Raw genomic sequence first — 18,681 nt, 5'->3', positions numbered from 1 at the left:
TTACAGATAGGAAACAAAGGCAGATGGGAAAAAAAACTAGTTGGTACGGCCTTCACCGCACAATACGTTTCTGTGCACACAGATCTATTGCACCCAAACAGGTCCCTTGTGATATATTTGATTTCTTTAGTACATTTATATCCCACCTTTTTTCCATCATGGAACTCAAGGTGGCTGACACAGGGTTCCTAATTGGCCTGCTTAGCTTCAGCAAGGCGGCTGCATCCAGTGCCCTTGGACCACACCTGGGGTTTCCCCCTGCCCACTGCTGGTTATACTGATAGGCGCCTTGTTGCTAGTAAGGCTCACCACCTCACCTTTTTGTTGAGGGTATTCCAACGGGCGTTGATGCCTTCCATGTCGTGTTCCAAGCCCTGCACATCGCAATCCTTTCCTGCGCTCTGGACAAGTCCCTGCCCAAGCCCATTGACTTGCTGCAGTTTTAGCTGAAGAGGGTCGACTTGCTCCTTCTGGAACATCTGAGCAAATGCAGAGGGGATGGAGGAAGGTTACCAATGAATCCCCCAGCACAAGTCACCAGTGTCCTTACTCAGCATTTTATTTAGTACACTTTTCTCTTGCAGGGAACTCAGGTGACATGCGAGGGTGAAATGGCACCTCAATTTCAGGCCCACAACAATCCAGCAAGGTATATTGGGATTAGCTGAGAGATTATGACTGGTCCAAGGTCAAGATGGCTGCTTCCCAATGAACACCATGGCTATGAAGGGATTTGAATCTGGGACTCCCTGGTCTAAAGCATATACTCTGCCATTACACTGCACTAGCAATAAATAGCTCTATCCATTAGGGAAATCTCTGGAGGCCACTGGCTATTGATCTTCTGTGGCCACACTTCCATCTATGGACCTATGGACCCATGAATAGGCATCAAGGGATACTTAATCAATGGACCCCTGAGTGAAGCTTGCAAAAGGAGGCAATCTGTATCCTTGAGCTGAGAATTTAAAGGTATTCATCTAGAATTTTATTTCACTTCTGGAGAAAGGGGTACACAGACCTCAAAAAGGAAAGACTAAGGAGAGGACCTTTTCTGTGGTGGCACCCTGGTGGTGGGATGCCCTCTGCAGAAAGGCATGCCTGGCACCTATGCTGTGGTCCATCCTCCCAGGCAGTTTAGTTCTTTAGTTTCTGTTGTTTTAAATCTGTTAGTGTATTTTAAATTTTTACACTGCTGCTGGTTTTTACTTTGGTTTTATACTGTTGTCTTCAGTTTATGTAAATACATACACACTTGCACACGTTTCATCATGCTATATTTTATGGTCTTAATTGTTGTGAGCTGCCCAGAGCTTTGGCTATTGGGTGGTAGAGAAACGTAATAAATACAATAAATAAACAAGACTGCACTTTGGGCTACATAGAGCAACCCTGAGGATCCCCACCAGCCATCTTGACAAAGTCCTAGGGAGGGAGCTCACAGCACCAATCAAGGCCAACACTCTGCACTGAGAAGCAAAACACAGGCTTGGAAGGCAGAGTGATAAAAAGGCCAGCCTGCAACCACCTCCCCCCACCCACTGCAGCAGCATAAAAACCAGATTAGTCCCCTGCCCCCCCCCCCCCCAACACACACACGCAGGCCCAACTCATGCAATCTTGATGAGGCAAAAGTGTAACCCTTTTCCTTGGAGAGATTTATCCAACTTCCCCCTAAATGCCTCTAGAGATTTCATAGCATGCTCATACCAGCTGCACAAGTGCTTCACATGTGCTGCCTTGCACATGTACAAGATATGCACTGAAAACAAAGCACTGCATTATCATTTAAAAGCCAAAGGATTAATGCATTTGCTCCTTCTCCAAGACCTTCCCATGAACTTTGTGGAGAAACAGCACCTTAAGACAAGTGGGTTTGGAAACAAAGGGAGGGAAGAATAGAGGGAGCAAGATAAAATCCTGCTCTCACAAAGGAGAAGATGGTTCATATCAGAGAAGCTTGATCTCCTGAAAATGATGTGATGGCAAGCAAGATGCTGTCAAATGCTTCATGCTGTCATTCTCCTCCAGAAAAAAGTGACTACCCTTGTGGAGGGGAAATTGCCAGCAGCAATTTTCCATACAACTTCATCATGTGTGAGCATGGCACAAATTACTATTTTGCCACATGGACTCAGTTGCAGGAGCACAGGAGATGAAGGAGTAACAATACCCAGGGAGGGAGAATCATACAACTAGAATGAAGAGAGCTTCATGCCTTGCCAGAGTCCTACAGAGAAGGTCCTTACACGTTGGGATCTGCAGGAAACCTGCCTGTAGATGGTAACATGCATCTGCATGTAGTTCTCACTGTGTATGGAGGCTCTGGGAAACCCACCCCACCCACACAAGTCACTGTCTTCCTCAAGCAACCTTCCACAACTAGGTGCCCTCCAGGTGTGTTGGACCACAACTCCCATTATTGGGAAAATGAGAATTATCTGCGTTTGGCAGAACTTTCCGCATGTCACCATCTACTTGTCACCAGCACAAGCCAGTTCAGACATGCTTGTATATCGCTTGATTCTCAACTGGATTACTCCCAGCGACACCAAAGAGCACTGTGTTGTGAGCCAACGAGAAAGGTCTCTCTGTGGGGGCCGATCTGTGGTGGCTCACTCAGACAACAGACAAGGCCTCCTGTTCTGGCTGCAGACCACATTCCTTAGGGCCAGCCCTACATCTCATTTTATGGATGCTATGGAACTGGAGGAGACCAGTGAGGAGCTGATTAGCTGAACTCTCTACTCTTCTGGCTTTTTCTCCTTCATGGCTGCTCTTTCCAATTTGTCACCAACTCCTCCTTTCACTTATTAAAGCAGTTGTATCCTGCCTTATTTAGATCTACCAGGTGGCTCACCAATAATGTAAAATATGAAAGCTACAGATTAAATCAATACTCAAAACAAAACAAAAAACACACTTGTCAACTAGCAGGAAAAAAAACCCGCCCCTAGAAGAAGAATATGACACGCTCCCCCTTAACAGGAACAATACAAACAGTTTCCCACAGATATTAACAGATTGGCAGAGTGTCCCAATGACTCTGAAAAACAGCCACTTTGGCCTGGCCAGTACCTGTACCCCAAGAGCAAAGGGATGAACAAATCTTCTCCAGGAGGGAGTTCCACAGCCTTGGTGTCACTGCTAAGGAGTCCCCTGTCCTGGGTAGCCATCCACTGTGCCCCAGTCAGTGGAGGAACCCAGAACAGGGTCTCCAAGGAAGGACATCAGGTACTGGCATGTCCATAAGCAGGGAGATAGTCCTTAGGAAGTTGCCTTGGATTGGCCTCCCCGCTCAAAACACACAAACACCTCCAGACCAATTTATTTGGAAAAGCCAGAGCCATCCTAGCCTCACTCTGCCTGCTCTTTCACTGACACCTCAACCCTCTTCTCCCTACTCATTAGCCTGATACAAGAGTCCAAAACACTAAATAGGAGTGGGAAGGCCTGGAGAGATTGTAACCGCATTCCAGTCCTCCAGGCAATCGGGAACCCTGATGCTCAGTGTGGGAAGGTTGGGCGGGGGCAGGGCTGATGCGTGCAGCCCCTCCACATGTCAGGGTTGAATTCCTGCACAGGGCTCTTGTCAAGCCCTTTGGCTGAGCCCCATGTGAATCTGGAAGACCTGGGTACAAACCTCTGCCATGGACTCATGGCCTGTCAGCTTCAGTTCCCTCACTGTGGAACATGGAAAAGAGTGGCCCACCTCCCGGGACTGGGCCAACTCAAACGAAATGGAGAAGCACATTAAAATGCTACATGAATGATAAACAGCAGCCGCAGCAATAGATAAGATGGCATTGTTTGCCCTGGGTTGCTAAACAGCAAAGGCCCAAAGCCAAGCTGACAAATGGGAGATTAAGGAGGATTACTTCACACTGCCACCTCCCTCTATGGGAACAGAGCTAAGGGTGAATCTATTCAGCCTGCATCCCATTTTCCAAAGTTTTGGCCATCTTTCTTCCTCCAGTCACTTCTACCTCATTTTCACAACTGATGCAAACTTCTCATTGTGAGCTTAAAATTTCTTTATGCGAGGCTGGAATAAACTTCAACAAGGCCTAACAAACACCTAAAAGTTTGACGAAAGAATCTGAAATATCATTTCAGCCCCCAGACTTGATGACTTTGTGGATCTTGGCCAATATCTGTTGGAAGAGGGGCTGACCAAGGGCAAGATGGATGGATGATATTCTGGAGGTGACAGACTCCAGCTTGGGGGAGCTGGGGGTGGCGACAGCCAACAGGAAGCTCTGGCGTGGGCTGGTCCATGAAGTCACGAAGAGTCGGAAGCGACTGAACAAATAAACAACAACTAGGAGCTTGCAAATGCGGAGTGTTACAAGGCTCACCATCCAGATGAAGAGTTCTATACAGTTCACCTAGGAAGCTCCTAACACAGAGATTGCTCAAACAAGAGAGATCTCCATCCCACTGGGAACAACACTGCAAATGCTGATCATGCCAAGATATGCCACTCAGAGACACCCTATTCTCATGCTCTGCTCACAATGATTTATCTACCTACAAGACTTATCAGGTGCCTTTCCAAAAGATTAAGGCAAAACACTGCAATTTAGCAAAATGTAATCATATTGAAGTGCATAATTTGTGCAGATGTGAGTAGTTAAATTCTGTTGCTGTGCAGTTTAAACACAGCAACTTCTAACCACAGACTTTTGTTACAGGCTAAAACAGTAGATGTAAGATTAGATCCCACAGAGCATCTTAACCTTGACTAAACAGGGCTGGAAAAGCAGCTCACATTCCAAGGAGTGCATATCCATTCCCTGCCCCAGTTTCTTGGGTTTTCCAGTTGAGGTAAGGTGCTTAGTTAATATCTCTCAACCAGCCCTACCTCACAGGCTGTTGTGAAGGGAAAGTTTCAGCTGTAGGAGGGGGAGAAACCATGTATGCTTATACTTTGGGGGAGTTTAAGGAGCCCTGAGTTCCTTGGAGGAGTGGGAGCATAACAATGGAATCAATAACAAGAACTGTGGACCTGAATGACACATTGTTCTGCTCACAAACAACCCTGTGCAGATAAAGAACAGCAACATATTTTAGAGCTTTGGAGCCAGATTAAGATTTATAAACCACTTCCAAACAAAATTGCGTCCAACCTCCCTCTCAGTGGTAAAAGCCAAAGGGTGAAGGTTTGCTTAAGGCTCTGAGTGAGACAGCTGCTCACTCTCTCACTCTCTCAGTTGAGATAAAGGGCAGTCAGAGAAAATATTATTCCTCTCTCGTAACGTTCAGCAACTTGTCTCCAGAAATGGGAAAATGCCAGGATATTAAGTGAAGATGCTGTCCAGAGCCACAGAGCAATTCTCCAGTTGGAAGGATTGATGGCAACATAACAGCAGACGACTCACCCGCCTCTTCTGTAGAAACTGCTTATTTAACATTATATATAATGTATATATAAATGGAACAGGCCCTCCTACAACAGCAGTCACACACAAGAGCCCCAGACCGATAAGCCAGGCATGTGAACACTTTACAGGCACATGCCACCACCTCTTCCTGCATGCTCAGGCCATAACCTCGAATGCAAAACGTATTTTTAAAGCCAACACAGAAGAGGACTTCGAAGCATTTCACTTCGGACAAGAAGACCCCCACCTCCCCAGTCGCAATCGGGAACAGCTGCTGTGTTTGGGTGGGTCTGATCCAGAAATCAGAGACAGGTTCAGTGGGGGAGGTTTTAAAAAAGCAAATCAAGTTTAACAACCGCCTCAGCAGAAAATACTTGGAAGCATAGCTTTGTGCTTCAAATACAGACTGCACAGAGAATTCCTAAGTGTTGGCTTGCAGCTCCCACTTGAACAAAACTGCAAACCCATCCTTGATATGGATAAACAGAAGCAGGAAGAGGCTGCAAAACCGAATGGTTGGGGACAAGGGTCGGTGGTTCCTAAACTTCCTGGCAGAGGGCCACAGGCGCTCACTTTACCTACATGTGTCAAACTTTGCATCAGGAGTTGAGCCAGTGTACAGCAGCGGCGAAAGTTTCATTTCAATGTGCAAAACCTAAATTCAAACTCCTGCTCAGGCAGGAAGAATGGATATTGGCCTCAGACAAGTTACAGTCCCTGAGCTTAAAATCAAATTTCTGTGGCTGTTGAGAAGCTAAGGTGAGATAAGGCTATATAGTCTGAGCTCTTGGAAGGCTGAAAGTTAGTGGGGAGGAGAAGAGGAGGAAGATGTAATAACCTTGAATTAACAAAAATGGAATGTATTTCAATAGGTGGTTGTATGAGTACAGAAGTTAAATGTACATGCATTAAAGAGAGAATGTGTGTGTGATTCTTAGTTTCAAGTGTTCCTATGCACACTTACTTGGAAGCAAGTCCTGCTGAATGTAATAGGATAGGATCCATAGGATCAGGTTCTTCTATGCACCTGGCCCACTATTTATAAGTTGCTTTCTCTACCCTCTTCCAAATCCTTCCACAAGAAGCAGACCCCCGTGAACCATTCTAGCCTTCCCACTATCCCATTCCCACCATCCATTGTAACTTCCTTGACTGCTCCATCCTACCTGTCTATATATTACCTAGGTGCAAATGCAACTCACTGATTTGCAATAAATGCATTATGCAGGTACATCCATCAATGAGTCAGGAGATGCCACACCTCTTGGTCTAATGTACTTACTATGTTTCTGCCCTGCCACACACAACACACACACCCTAACTGCAGGACAAACAGCAGTTTTGGGGTGGGGATCAGATTAAGTGGACAGAACTGGGAGAAAGAGGACACTCTCTCCTCACAGTGCTGCTCCCCTGATCTGATTTGGGGAACCCACGAATGCACTGAACTACTAAAAAAAAATTGTGAGATACAGTCACAGACCTCACAGCATCTTGTCCAGATTGGCAATGTGTGAAGTGTCCCATAACCACTCATGGCTTCTTTCCATCTACCACGTCAACAAAGAAACCACCTTTCATATGTTCCCAAACTGGTCACCACTTGCAATTTGTGCAAATCCCTCCCACTTTTTGGCACCACAGAACTGAGAACTTTTTCATATCAAATGGCCACCCCCAGCTCCTTATTGGGCACATTGTAATGAAACCAGACCAATAAATCACATCCACTTGGCTGGCCTGGCACTTCTTCTCTCTTTCCTAATTGCAGGTTGGAATTTTATAGTCTTGGCTGTGGTGGCTGCATTTTCATCCATACAAAAACTCAGCCTTTTGCCCACAGTTGGAGACTGTTCTCCACATCTGGATTAACCATTAATTCAGGGCAGTTCTCAAGCCTCTGGGTAGTTTTGCTTTTTTCTGTTTTTGTTTTGAAATGTGCAACTGTCTGAAGCGTGAGAAACTGCAACCAAGCCAAGCTCCTATGCAGAAAAAACCCTCACGATGGTTAGAAAAGTAGCTTAGCGGGTTGACAACTGTCAAAATCAGTACTCAAAAGAAAACAATGTCCTTTTATAGAAGATTGATGTTCCATAAAACCTCTCTTTTCCAAACGGCTATTATATAAAGATTTTAAAAGATCTAAGAAAGTTTTTTCTTCCCTGTGAATTTGAAAGAGGCTTCAAGTTTATGTAAGCCTTTGCAACTTGAATTTGCCTTGCACCATTTCCCTCTCAGCAACACATTTTTCCAACTAGGAGTTCTGCAACCATGCACACTTAATCACAGTCTTTCAGCACAAAATGTTTTAAAAATTTCTGAGTAGATGAATGTGGATGTTATTAGAATAAGACTGTCAGTTCATGATAATGGTGGCGGCAGAATATTTTTCATAAGGCAACAAATGACAGATCTGCCCTAGTTTGAGGCCCTCCCCATCTTTTAATTCCTCCCCCCCCCATTTCTACCAGGACCCTTAAATCCAACTGCAAAATTTAACCCCCTTTCAAAGGGAAGGAGCCCCCAAGCTTGAACAGAAGAGAGAAGTCAGGCATGCATGCTTTGTACTCTATAAACTGTATTAGTCAGTCAGCTATGGATTAACTCCTCACTTCCTCCCCAACTCCCTACAAAGTGATTTAATGTCTGACATAACAGCGTGTGGGTAACGGGGAAACAAATACCTCATTATCTGGAACCCATCCACCCGTTCCAGCAGGAGGCCCTTCGGCAGCAAGGGAGGAAGCGGGAGGCCTTCCTTGGTCCGGCCTAGCAGAGGTCAGCTCCTCTTCAATTTCAGGTGCGGCAGAAGCAGGCACACATGGAATGCTGGGAATGATATCCCACAATGCTCCTGGTGCCAAGGGAAGACCGCCACCTTCCTGCTCTGCTGGACCAACGGCAGCATCAGGGCTTTCTGCATCCAGTGGCAAAAGCGTAGCAAGATCTTCCATCCTTTGGGTGGCCTGAATGTGTTCCTCTGAGGAGTTGGATACTGTAGCATTGGTCCGCTCTTTGAGAGTGGGCAGCTCCTCTCTGCTGGAAGGCTGAGTGGACCTGTTTTCCATGCAGAACGCCAAAAGAGCAGTGGAGATCTCCTCTGCAGTTGATAATGCTGGTTCTGACTCCTGAGCATCGTGCACCCAAGTGACTGCTGGGAGACCATCTGCACTGCAAACTTCCTCATGCTTAGGCAATGTGGGAGCATCCACAATGTATTCCCCTGTACCTGGGGTTGAAGCAAGTGATACTGACAATAATGACAATATGAGGGGGTTTGCAGCTGCTGGGTGAGCACTGTCAGAAGGTCCCACTGCAGTACTGACCAGTTCCTCTGTGTTATCTATAAAGGCATCACTAGGCAGGGGACTGACCGAAGCCGCTTCCTCTCTGACAGCAGAGGCAAAGTCTTCTGCACTGAGTTGTGCAGCACACAAGTCTTCAACAAGACCCAGAGAGGAGGAGTAGGAGGAGTTTGCACACACAAATGTGATACTACATTCCCCGCCCCTTATTACCTCATTGCTCCCATCCTGCCTGAAAAGCAACTCCAGATCTCCATGCTCCAAGAAGTCTCTCTCTGCTGCTGGACTGCCAGCTGTTGTTACCTGCTCAGCCATCTTTGGCATTTCCTCCTGAAGAGCTGCAGTGCACACTGCCATTTCTCTGCCATCACACACTGGCCTTGCCAAAGGCTCAGGTTGGCACAGGCGGCTAGGGCCCATTGCCTCCAGGTCTTCAGAGGCGTCTGTGTGCTTTATGGGCTCCTGCCCCAATACGAAGTCATATTGAAAAGGCACCCAGGGCCTGTCTATGTCCTCCATTTCATCAGTGAGTCCCCCATACGGGATGTTCTCTTTGTCTAGTTCTGCAACCTCATCCTCGGAAACCAGCTCTGGGACATCCCAATTTGAAAAGTCAGCTCTTTCAGAAGGGCTCGGCTCATTAGAAGCATGCAGCTCTTTCTCCTCTGTGCTCACCACACCTTTTGTCAAGCCAAAATCTGGCTGGGAGTCCAGCTCCTCAGCAGTCGTAGCGGGTTCTTCATGGCTTGGGGAAATCTCCTCTGTCCCATAGCAGGTGACAGGTGGCATTTCCTCCTCTACTTCTCTGCCTTCTGTAAAAACATGGATGCACGGAGATGGTCCTCTACAGCAAGAGACATCAGCTGAAGCCACAGGCTCTCCCAAAGCAAAGTTCAACAATCCTTCAACCCTGCGACTCTTTGCTAGTTCATGAGCTGTCCCATACTCCTCTATCTGACTAATTAAGGATGAGAGTGAGTGTTGTGATGCAGCATCTTTTGCAGCTGGAGGACTAAAAAATATCACTTTTTCTGAGTCACCAGAAGTTTCCCGTTCAGAGAAAGATCCTGAAAGGGTAGGTTCTGTTGTACTTGCTACCTGAGAACCATACGTGGCATCAAAGTCCTCTAGATCTGATACCACTGCAGAGTCTGCCACGCTGACTTCAAGGTGAGCCAAGTACTGGGAAGCTTCTGCTGAACTTTCAGAAAGCCCCTCCAAGTCTTTCTGTGGGTCCAGGCCTTCTGAACACAGGCTAGTATCCTGCACCTCCAGATCAACTGCAGCTGTTCCATCTCCCTCTTCTTCATTCATGCAAAGCTTTTCTAGTTCAAGGAACATCTGCACAGAATCTGTGTCAGAGAACTGCTCTGGGACAAGAGGACTGGCACAGGCTTCTAAACCAGCAGCAAATCCCTCCTCTTCAGGTTGGATTGTTATAGCTTTAGCACTGCAGGAATAGCCCTCCTCCTCCTCTCCGAGATCAGCGTTTAAGTCTCGATGCGTTTCCTGGGGAACAGGGGCAGAGCTGACAGCCTGCAGCTGTGAGTCATCCCAGAGTTCTTGCCAATGAGATGGGTGGTTAGAGGTCCCTTGGACACCAGCAAAACTCTCTATAGCTTCTGTAACTGTCATAGATGGAACACTTAATTGTTCTCTTTCTTCAGAAATATCTGTCAAGCAACAATTTCTTTTCTCAGCAGCCTCCCCTTTCTCTGTCAGCAAGCTCTCCTCCCACACCTGCTCAGCCTCCATCATGATCAATCGCTCATCCTCTTCAAACCTCAGCTCCGACTCAGTCTTTTCTCGGAGGTTGGGGGTGATGAGAATGTTCATCCCTGGATCCAGGAGCTCTTCACTCAGGCAGGGAGACAGGGGCACTGTTTCTATGACACAGTCAGTATCATCTGCCACTAAGGTGTCATGGTGCCCACCACTAAGGCCTGCCTTGATGGTGTTTTTCATCACCCTTGGCCACGTTGCACTCAAGAGCCGGTGGTCCTGCTGCTTGCCACCAGTCAGGTCAACTACCATGTCTTCTGGTTCCAGAAGGGGCTGGCACTCATCCTGAGAAAACTCACAGAAGGCTTCACTTAGTTGTTTCACCTCCTGAATTTCTGGAACACCAGACAACTTGGGGACATGCTCCATAGTCAGTGGCTCCGACATGGACTCCCCGTGGTCTGACTGCGTGGGGATCTCTGCCAACATGGTGGCAGACCCCTGCTTCTCCTGCAAGGATGCATTAGAAACTCCAGCTTCTGAGACTTCGCTCAAGGAGGCCTCAATTCTTTCAGCAAATTCAGGGAAATTTGGTGGCATAAATGACTTCCATGACCGCCTGTTGATGTTCTCCTTCTTCTCCAGGTTTGGCCGTCGCCTTGGGGGTGCTGGTGCTGACTTGGAAACATCGCTGCTAAGTTTCAAGGCATCAAAAATTACTCTCTCATCTAACTTTTTGCTCTCTGGTGCCTTTGATTCAAAGACGCTAGGTGCTCCTAAAGTCCCATTGCTGGAAATTGTACTACCATCCCCTTTTTCTAGAGTGCTCTTGGAAGGCTGGTTAAGCTTGGACCCCTGGTCAATTTGCTCATTTATTCTCATTGTGTCATAGATGGACCTCTGAGGGACATAACAGTCTTCTATATATCCATCCTCATCCTCTCCTTTCCCCAAACAAGCAGGACTCTGCCTTAAACAGTCAGGCCTGCTTAGTGGCTTGCCCATACTTTTCAAGAAAAAAAATCAAAATAACTTAGAAAAAACAACACAAAAGAGTCCCACAAGCAAGACCCCTCCCACCCCTGTCAGCTTTCCATCCACAGCAAAAAAAAATACATTTTGTTTAAAAATATTTTGTTAAATCTCTAAAACGGCTTGGAGGCCACAATTTGTATTCCACATTAAGTTAAACCGAATTCCAGCGCGAGAAATCATTTTCCGCCGTGGAAGAACTTGAAGGAGGTAACACATTCCATTGCTCCTGCGGACGGAAATGCCGGCAGTCCGAGGCAAAAGGGGGCACGTTTCCGTTAAAAGACCGTCCAGGCGCCAGATCGCGAGCCACTGATGCGCGGCGGGGCTGCTGCCGCTCAGCCACGAAGCCTGCTCCGAAGAGATCCCCGGTCGCCAGCTCAGCTGCGGGAGGCGAAGGGAGGCTCTCCCGCCTCCCGCCGAAGGCGCCCGCGGAGCGCGCCCTCCTCGCGGAACAAAGGCCCGGCCTCCCCAGCGCCTTCATGCCCGGGCAGGGCTGCGCTTTGCAGAGGCTGCTCCTCCGGCCGCGCCGCGCCGCCGGGAGAGGGGCGGCCGCCGCTGCGCCTCGCCTCGCCCCCCGGCGCGGCTCTGCTCGCTCGGACAGCGCCTGGCGGCGGACACTCCTCGCGCTTCGAACACAGGAAGTTCTTCATGCCGGGCAAAGTCGGGCGCTTCCTGTCTGCTCAGCATCCTCGGCCGTCGGGCGCGCTGGTCCAGCCCCGCGCCAGGGCACGTTGGGAAAAGGCCGTCGCGGCCCTGGGGCGGAGCCGCGATGCTCCCCTGCCAGCCTCCGGGGGCCCGGCGCGCCGGCCTGGGCCCGCCCCGCCGGAGATCCCGCGGCCAAGTCTGCTCGGCCGCCCCCTTTCACGGGCAGCCCCCGGCTCTCCAGACTCGCAGAAGCGCGGGCGGCTGGCGCGGGCAGCCGGCGGCTGGCGCCCTCCCCGCCGGGCTGCTCTCGGCTCCTGCCATGCCCGCCCGGGCCGCGCAGGTGGAGCGCCCGCCCGGCTCTCCGGGAAGGAAGTTAGTTGGAGCCTTTTGTGAGCGGTGGCGGGGCCCGCCTCCCCGGGCAGCCGTCCCCGCCGAGCCGAGCCGTGGGCTGCATGTCAAGCGAGCAGGAGCCGCCGAGCCGCCTCCGCCTCTTCCGAGCGCGGCTGCAGCTGTCACGGCCCTTCTTCGCGCACAAACTTCTTGCCGGGGGAACAAAAGGCTGCGCGGCGAGGCCGGCTCGGGTGGAGGGATGGAAGGGGGGCGCGACGGCTGGCAAGCCGCTCCTCCTCCTCCTCGCCCTTGGAGGCGGGGGCCCGGCTCGCGGAGTCGAGGCGGCGGCCCGCCCCCCGGAGCTCAGCTCCGGCAGGCGCGCTCCAGGCCCTGGAGCCAGAGGCTGCGCGATCCCGGCCGGGCCAGCGCGCTGCCAACTCCGAGGGGAAGGGAAGCGAAAGGGATGGACGGGGGGAGGGAAGGAGGCGGGGACCAGCAGGCGAGGCGAGCGGAGGCGGCGGGGCGGGGCGGGGCGGGGCGGGGCGGGCCGACCGACCGACCGACCGCTCGCTCGCTCGCCCGCCCAGGCGGGCCCGGGGAGGCCAGGCGCAACGGCCGGATCGAGGCTGGAAATCCAGCGCCACCGCGCAGGGAGCGGGCAGCACAGCATCGGAAAAGGCGGCCCGCCGGCTGGGCCCGGCCAAGCCACCCCCCTTTCGCCGCCCCCTTTCCCGCTATTACTCGTCCGCGATCGTCAGGTCGCCCCGGTCTGATCTGGGGGGATTTTGGGGAGGGGGAGGAGAGAAAAACCCGATCTTGCTCGTTGCAGTAACGGCGAGCAACCCCCCGCCTTGTCTGCCCCTCCTCCCGGCTGGGGCGGGGGGCGCAGCGCGACTCCCTTGACAAAGAGAAGCGACGCCCCGTTGCCCTCCCGCGGCGCTCCACCGCACGCCCCGGGAAGGAGGGGGGGGCTCGGGGTGGGAGCCGTGCCGTCCTTCCTTCTGCCTCCACAGGATCGCCTGCAAATCCGGCAACGAATCCCCGTCCTCCTCCCGTGAAGGCTCCTTGCACCTGTGCAAGAAGCAGCGCGGCTCCAGCCCAGTTTTGGCTTGTCCCGCTCTGCAAACGGCCGTCCCTTAAGACCGAACGCCAAGCACGCCGCAGAGCGCATCCGGGGGGGGCCACCAGGGTTCCTAGAGGCTACCGCTGGGCCGCCTTAGTACCCCGAAGGAGGGGGCGGTGCCTCCTTCCATCTGAGTCTGGCAGAAGTTAGCCCTGGAACTGTATGAAATAATGAAAGCACGCAGTTTGAACATGTGCAGAGTGCATTTTCCTCAGCAAGGATACAAGTCTCTCCCCGCTCCCCCAATGCATATCTGGGCTCAGGGTACAAAGTTGCAGCTTTAAGCCTGAGCACGGGGGGGGGGGGTGGTGGAATTAACTGTACATACTGATTTTTTTTTACTATTTAAAATTGCTGAGACTGGGTTTTTTTCCCCAGAAGAGGAAAGCAGGGTATTTAATGAAACTGCAAATTAGTATAAAGCGGGGAGGGAAGGTAACTGTAGAGGCCAAGCACTCAGAGGGTATGGTGCTATTGAGAGACAGGACTACTAAAGCACAATGTGCAAATCTCTCGTTCACACTTATTAGCTAACCAGCGTTTGGCTAATGGGCCAGGTCCTTGCCTCCTGCAAACTGCCTTGCCAAATGCACCCTCACACTGGCATTTTTAGATGCATCCAGGCCACAGGGTCAAAACACAGCCAGAGGGCTGGACATGTCTTTTTGTGAATAGGTTTAGATATTTCAAACTGGGCTAAAATTTCACACTTGCAAGTTCAAGAGCATTTTGTTCAACTTTTTTTGCAAGGTGCCACTTGAACGAGGGACCAGCAAAACTTTTTTCTAACTACAAGAGAGGGCAAAGTCCCAAGACATAAGGGATAATAAGAGTTTGTTTATTAACATTTTCCCAACAAAGCCATATGAAGAATGAGCCTTTGTTACTGGGACGGAAGTCTCTTCCTTGCTTAGAAAACCACACACGAAAGCTCGCTTGGCTATTCTCTCAGCCTCTTCCCCATATCTTTTCATGTTGGGGGCAGTATGATTGAAGACAGGTGAATGGGGGCTGGGGAGGAAACGTTTCAGGTTTCCCACTTCAGCTATGGTTGGAGAAGCAAGGGGGGCTGCACTCTATGTATGACTGGCACCACAATACTGCCGCCGCCGCTGCCACCACCACCATACATGAATCCACGGGAGGAGGAAATATGCGCAGCACCTCATCCAAAGGCTTAATTTGGACCAGGGTGCTCCATAGCTCAGCTGTATCCTTGGCTGGAGCGACAGCACAGAGTATCTCTGAACATGTGCTCAATACTTCACTGAATCCCCACAAACCAGGAATCCTGCGATACTCCTCCTTGCAGAAGGTGCCTAGCTTTAGATACAAACAAGCTTCTGGATTCACTGCCCAAATGAGGGCAGTTCAACAGGAAACTGGCTGTAGAAACACTGCACAGATATCGGTCATAATGAGGCCCTGATTCCTTAAAGCTCTGAACAGTTAATTATTCCTTGTTCACACAGAGCTGCCACATTTTTCAAATGGTGACTCTAAAGGAGCATAAGAGCCCTATGGCTGGATCAGACCCACGGTCCATCTAGTCCAGCATTCTGTCCATGCAGTAGCTGAACCCACAAGCAGCACACGAGTGCAACACCACCCTCCCACCCATATTCCCCAGCATACTGTTTCTGATATTGGAGGTAGCAGAGAGGCATCAGGACTAGTAGCCATTGATAGACTTCTCCTCCAGGAATTTGGCTAACCCCCTTTAAAGCCATCCAAACTGGTGGCCATCCCGTGGTTGTCTTGTGGTAATGAATTCCTATGGTAATGAATTCCACAGTTTAACTATGCCCTGTGTGAAGAAGTCCTTTTATCTGTCCTGAATCTCCCACCAATCAGCTGGATGGGATGACCCCAGGTTCTAGTATGTAGTAAAAATGTCTCCCTCTCCACATTCTCCACACCATGCATAATTTTGTACACCTCTGATATTGCCCCTTACTTGCCTTTTTTCTAAGATACACAATCCCAGCTGTTGTAACCTTCCCTTGTAAGGGAGATGCTCCAGCTCCTTGATCATTTCAGTTATGCTTTTCTGCACCTTTTCCAGCTCTTCAATATCTTTTCCTTAGGTGTGGTGACCAGACCAGTACACAGTATTCTAAGTGTGGTCACACCATAGATTTATATAAGGGCAGTATGATATTGGTAGTTTTATTCTCAATTCCTAATTATGCCTAACATGGAGTTTGCCTTTTTTACAGCAGCTGCACACTGGACTGAGATTTTCATCGAGCTGTCCACCACAGCCCCAAGAATTCTTTCTTGCTCAGTCACTGCTAGCTCAGATCCCAACAGGTTATACCTGAAGTTGGGATTTTTGCCCCAACTCTTTCCATATTGGACTTTCATCTGATGAGAGCATGGCATTTTGCGGGAGGCCCTGTGGCAAGTTGCAGGAATCAGTTCAGCTCACAAAGGGCCCTGGCCAGGCTCTCCTTTGAAGCCAAAGCCCAGATTTCCTCAAAACAGTTTGAAAACCACAGCCAGAGAGAACATAGTTTCTGTTCTCTGTTTTGCAACAGAGTATTCACCAATGTGTTCTTCCTCAGCATCATGCCTATGTTAAGACTAAAAAGCAACCTGCAAGATTATGGTTTAAACCCCTATCCACCCTACTTGTGTTTGGAGTGGGGGGAGGCAAGTGCATTTCACTTTCAAAGTAAACAGACCCCACTCCTTCCCCCCACAAGAAACTACCCACTCATCAACCAAAGCAATCCAGACCACAGGTGTGCTGTAAACAGAGAGCGGGCACACAACCCACAGAGCAAATCTGGGGGGTGAGGGAAGCTATTCCTGTTAATCAAATCATACTTTAAGTATGATTTCTTCCCCCAAGGCGAGGGAGGTAACTTGGCAACCGTAAGTTGCCTTTGACGTGCAGACACACATACAGAACACCCTTCAAAACTAAGGGATGGACCAGAGTGCATCTTGCATCAGAATTAATTTCATCAGCCCACTTTTGATGGCACCATTCACTCCAAACAAGGAAGATGTTCAAAAAACCGCCTGCAGTTCCAGGTCCATACAGGGTGAGAGACTGTCAGGGCCCTTCTCTTCCAGAGCTTTGCCTGGCAACAGTCTCCTTTGCACACACATTCCGAGAGCCCTTTTCGAGTCCTTCCTCAGCTTGGCGCAAAAACACAGTAGACAGCCAGACATTACAGTCGCAGAAGAGAAAGTCTAGGTTGGCTGTAATAATTGGGTGCAGCTGTAACAACAATCTGTCCAACGGTTTCACCAAAGCAGCTCCTTCATGTGCCTGTTCAAATTGCCTCAGATTGTGTGGGACTGTTTTAACGCTGCCCAGTCTTCTTGTAGGAAGAATCTGAGGAATTTCATGCGAGGCCTTCCTCCTCCCACCTCCCGCTTATAAAGAATAATGTGTTAAGTTTACAGCCAGAAATTCTTCTGCTATTTCCTCACCAGGTCACATGCCGACAAAAGGAGCGCCAACACACATTCCCTCCTTCAGGAAAAAAAGGTCTATTCTGCCCGCCATCCCCAAATCAAAGTCTGCATTTACATGTAGGTGTCTCACCAACCTTAATCGCACAAATTGACGATCTTGAACCTGAAATACTTGCTTTAAATGAGCACAAGCTCAAGCCTCCTAGACAGCCTTGGAAAAACTCCAGATCCCTACAAGTGACACAAAATGCCAGAATCTAAGAGTTGTAACATTTCTCCTCACCCCACCCTCTTCCTGGAGTGATGCCTAAAATTTTAATTCTGGCCGCTACGTATCTGAAATATCTTTCCCCCACCCTTCAAGATATGATGGGGGAGCCTTGTTCTAAGTCCCTTCCATTATGGAATTCAGGTCCAAGTGGCATGCAAGAAGAGCAGGGACTTCACCATTGTGGGCCCACAGACTCTTGGATGAGTTTTCCAAGAGATGTGTCAGTGGTAGGACACGGAGCTCAGCAAGGTACTGTGGAGGGGTTTACCTTAAAGGTGGCCTATAAATAATTTTAAATAAACAAAATAAAGAAACACAAGCCTCACCATCTCCTAACTACTGGAAGTCTTATTCAGCCACCCCTTTGGCTTCTGAGATTTATGCAAGCACTGCCCACATGCTCAAAAGCATATCTGTGTAACCATGAGGATGGGGGGTAAAAAGAAGGGGGGGTCCTTCCTGTAAATTCCAGTTCATGAAGGAGGCAGGAAGGCACTCTAGTTGGCTGACTGATCGATTCCACGGGACGATTCCCACTCTGGACTGTACAAAGCAGGAACCTTCAAACCTAGAGTTTAAACAGCTCGTGGAAATGCCAACATAGTGAACAGCAGTTACATTGTAATGGAGGTAACTGTCCTAAGAACCAGCACAGAGAAGATGGTTAAGGAGGAAATCCTAAGAGTCTGCAACTACCCCATGTGGTCACTTTCCAGAAGGATGAGCTGATTCCAACTAAACCAAGTGGGGGAAGAATGCCCTTCTGCCTTCTTCGAGAAGAAGAACATTTTGTAGGAATGCCCTCCTTTTTTTCTTTCCCATGGAAGAAAAGGTCATTCTCTATTCTTTGGGATGCAGCATGCTAGCCGTATCCTACTCAGATGGTCTCCCAGCTACTTTGCACGTTCTTACTGGGAAGGATGCTCTGCAGAAGCCACCAACCAGAAGCAACCTGTGCAAGGGAACATCCATCTATTTTGTAATGCCCAGTAAATATGTGAACAGATCCCCACATGGCTGCTCTGTCAATCTAATTAAAAGGAGAGCTGACCCAGTATGCAACAGAGATAACAGCAACCTCCAGGGAATGTGTCATAACGCCTTTTGGTGGCCAGTTTCCACAGGCCTTGTATGCCAATCCAACACAGTATCTTAAAACTACCTTGATAGAGCTGACTTAAACACCTTCTTATCCATGGAGTCCTCATGAAAGAACACAACAACAAGATGATGATTCTCCTGGTATCCAACATGAATGGTCCTTTTGAAACTCCAAGCTGACCTACAGAACTCAGGCATTCAGTAGTTACAAGTCCAAGTGGCCATGCTCCAAAATGTCAGGCAAAAGAACTTCAGACCTCTACCAGAGCCCGCTGCCTCTTTCCAAGGTAGGTAAGAAGCCACACTGCAATGGATGTCAGGCATCAATCCATC

General features: G+C 49.4%; 2 protein-coding genes across 11 annotated transcripts in view; both read right to left on the bottom strand.

The window, feature by feature from the left end:
- MACF1 (microtubule actin crosslinking factor 1) overlaps window positions 1–18,681 on the bottom strand; it is a 334,205-nt gene that overhangs the window by 56,170 nt on the left and 259,354 nt on the right. For all 10 annotated transcript variants that reach the window (XM_084816162.1, XM_084816155.1, XM_084816156.1 and 7 more), the window contains one exon: window positions 318–479. In XM_084816162.1, the coding sequence (XP_084672288.1) occupies window positions 318–479 (162 nt within the window). The remainder of the gene's footprint in view (window positions 1–317; window positions 480–18,681) is intronic.
- On the bottom strand, window positions 7,324–11,506 carry LOC146338221 (uncharacterized). Its single transcript, XM_084816163.1, has one exon. The coding sequence runs from the start codon at window positions 11,414–11,416 to the stop codon at window positions 8,024–8,026; it is 3,393 nt and encodes a 1,130-aa protein (XP_084672289.1). The 5' UTR covers window positions 11,417–11,506; the 3' UTR covers window positions 7,324–8,023.

The sequence above is a fragment of the Heloderma suspectum genome, chromosome 10, assembly GCF_057233095.1.
Source record: "Heloderma suspectum isolate Gila_16-S chromosome 10, 16-S_ref, whole genome shotgun sequence".
Taxonomy (NCBI): Eukaryota; Metazoa; Chordata; class Lepidosauria; order Squamata; family Helodermatidae; genus Heloderma; species Heloderma suspectum.
Note: the sequence above shows the minus strand (reverse complement) of the source record. Positions and strands in the feature narration are given on the sequence as shown.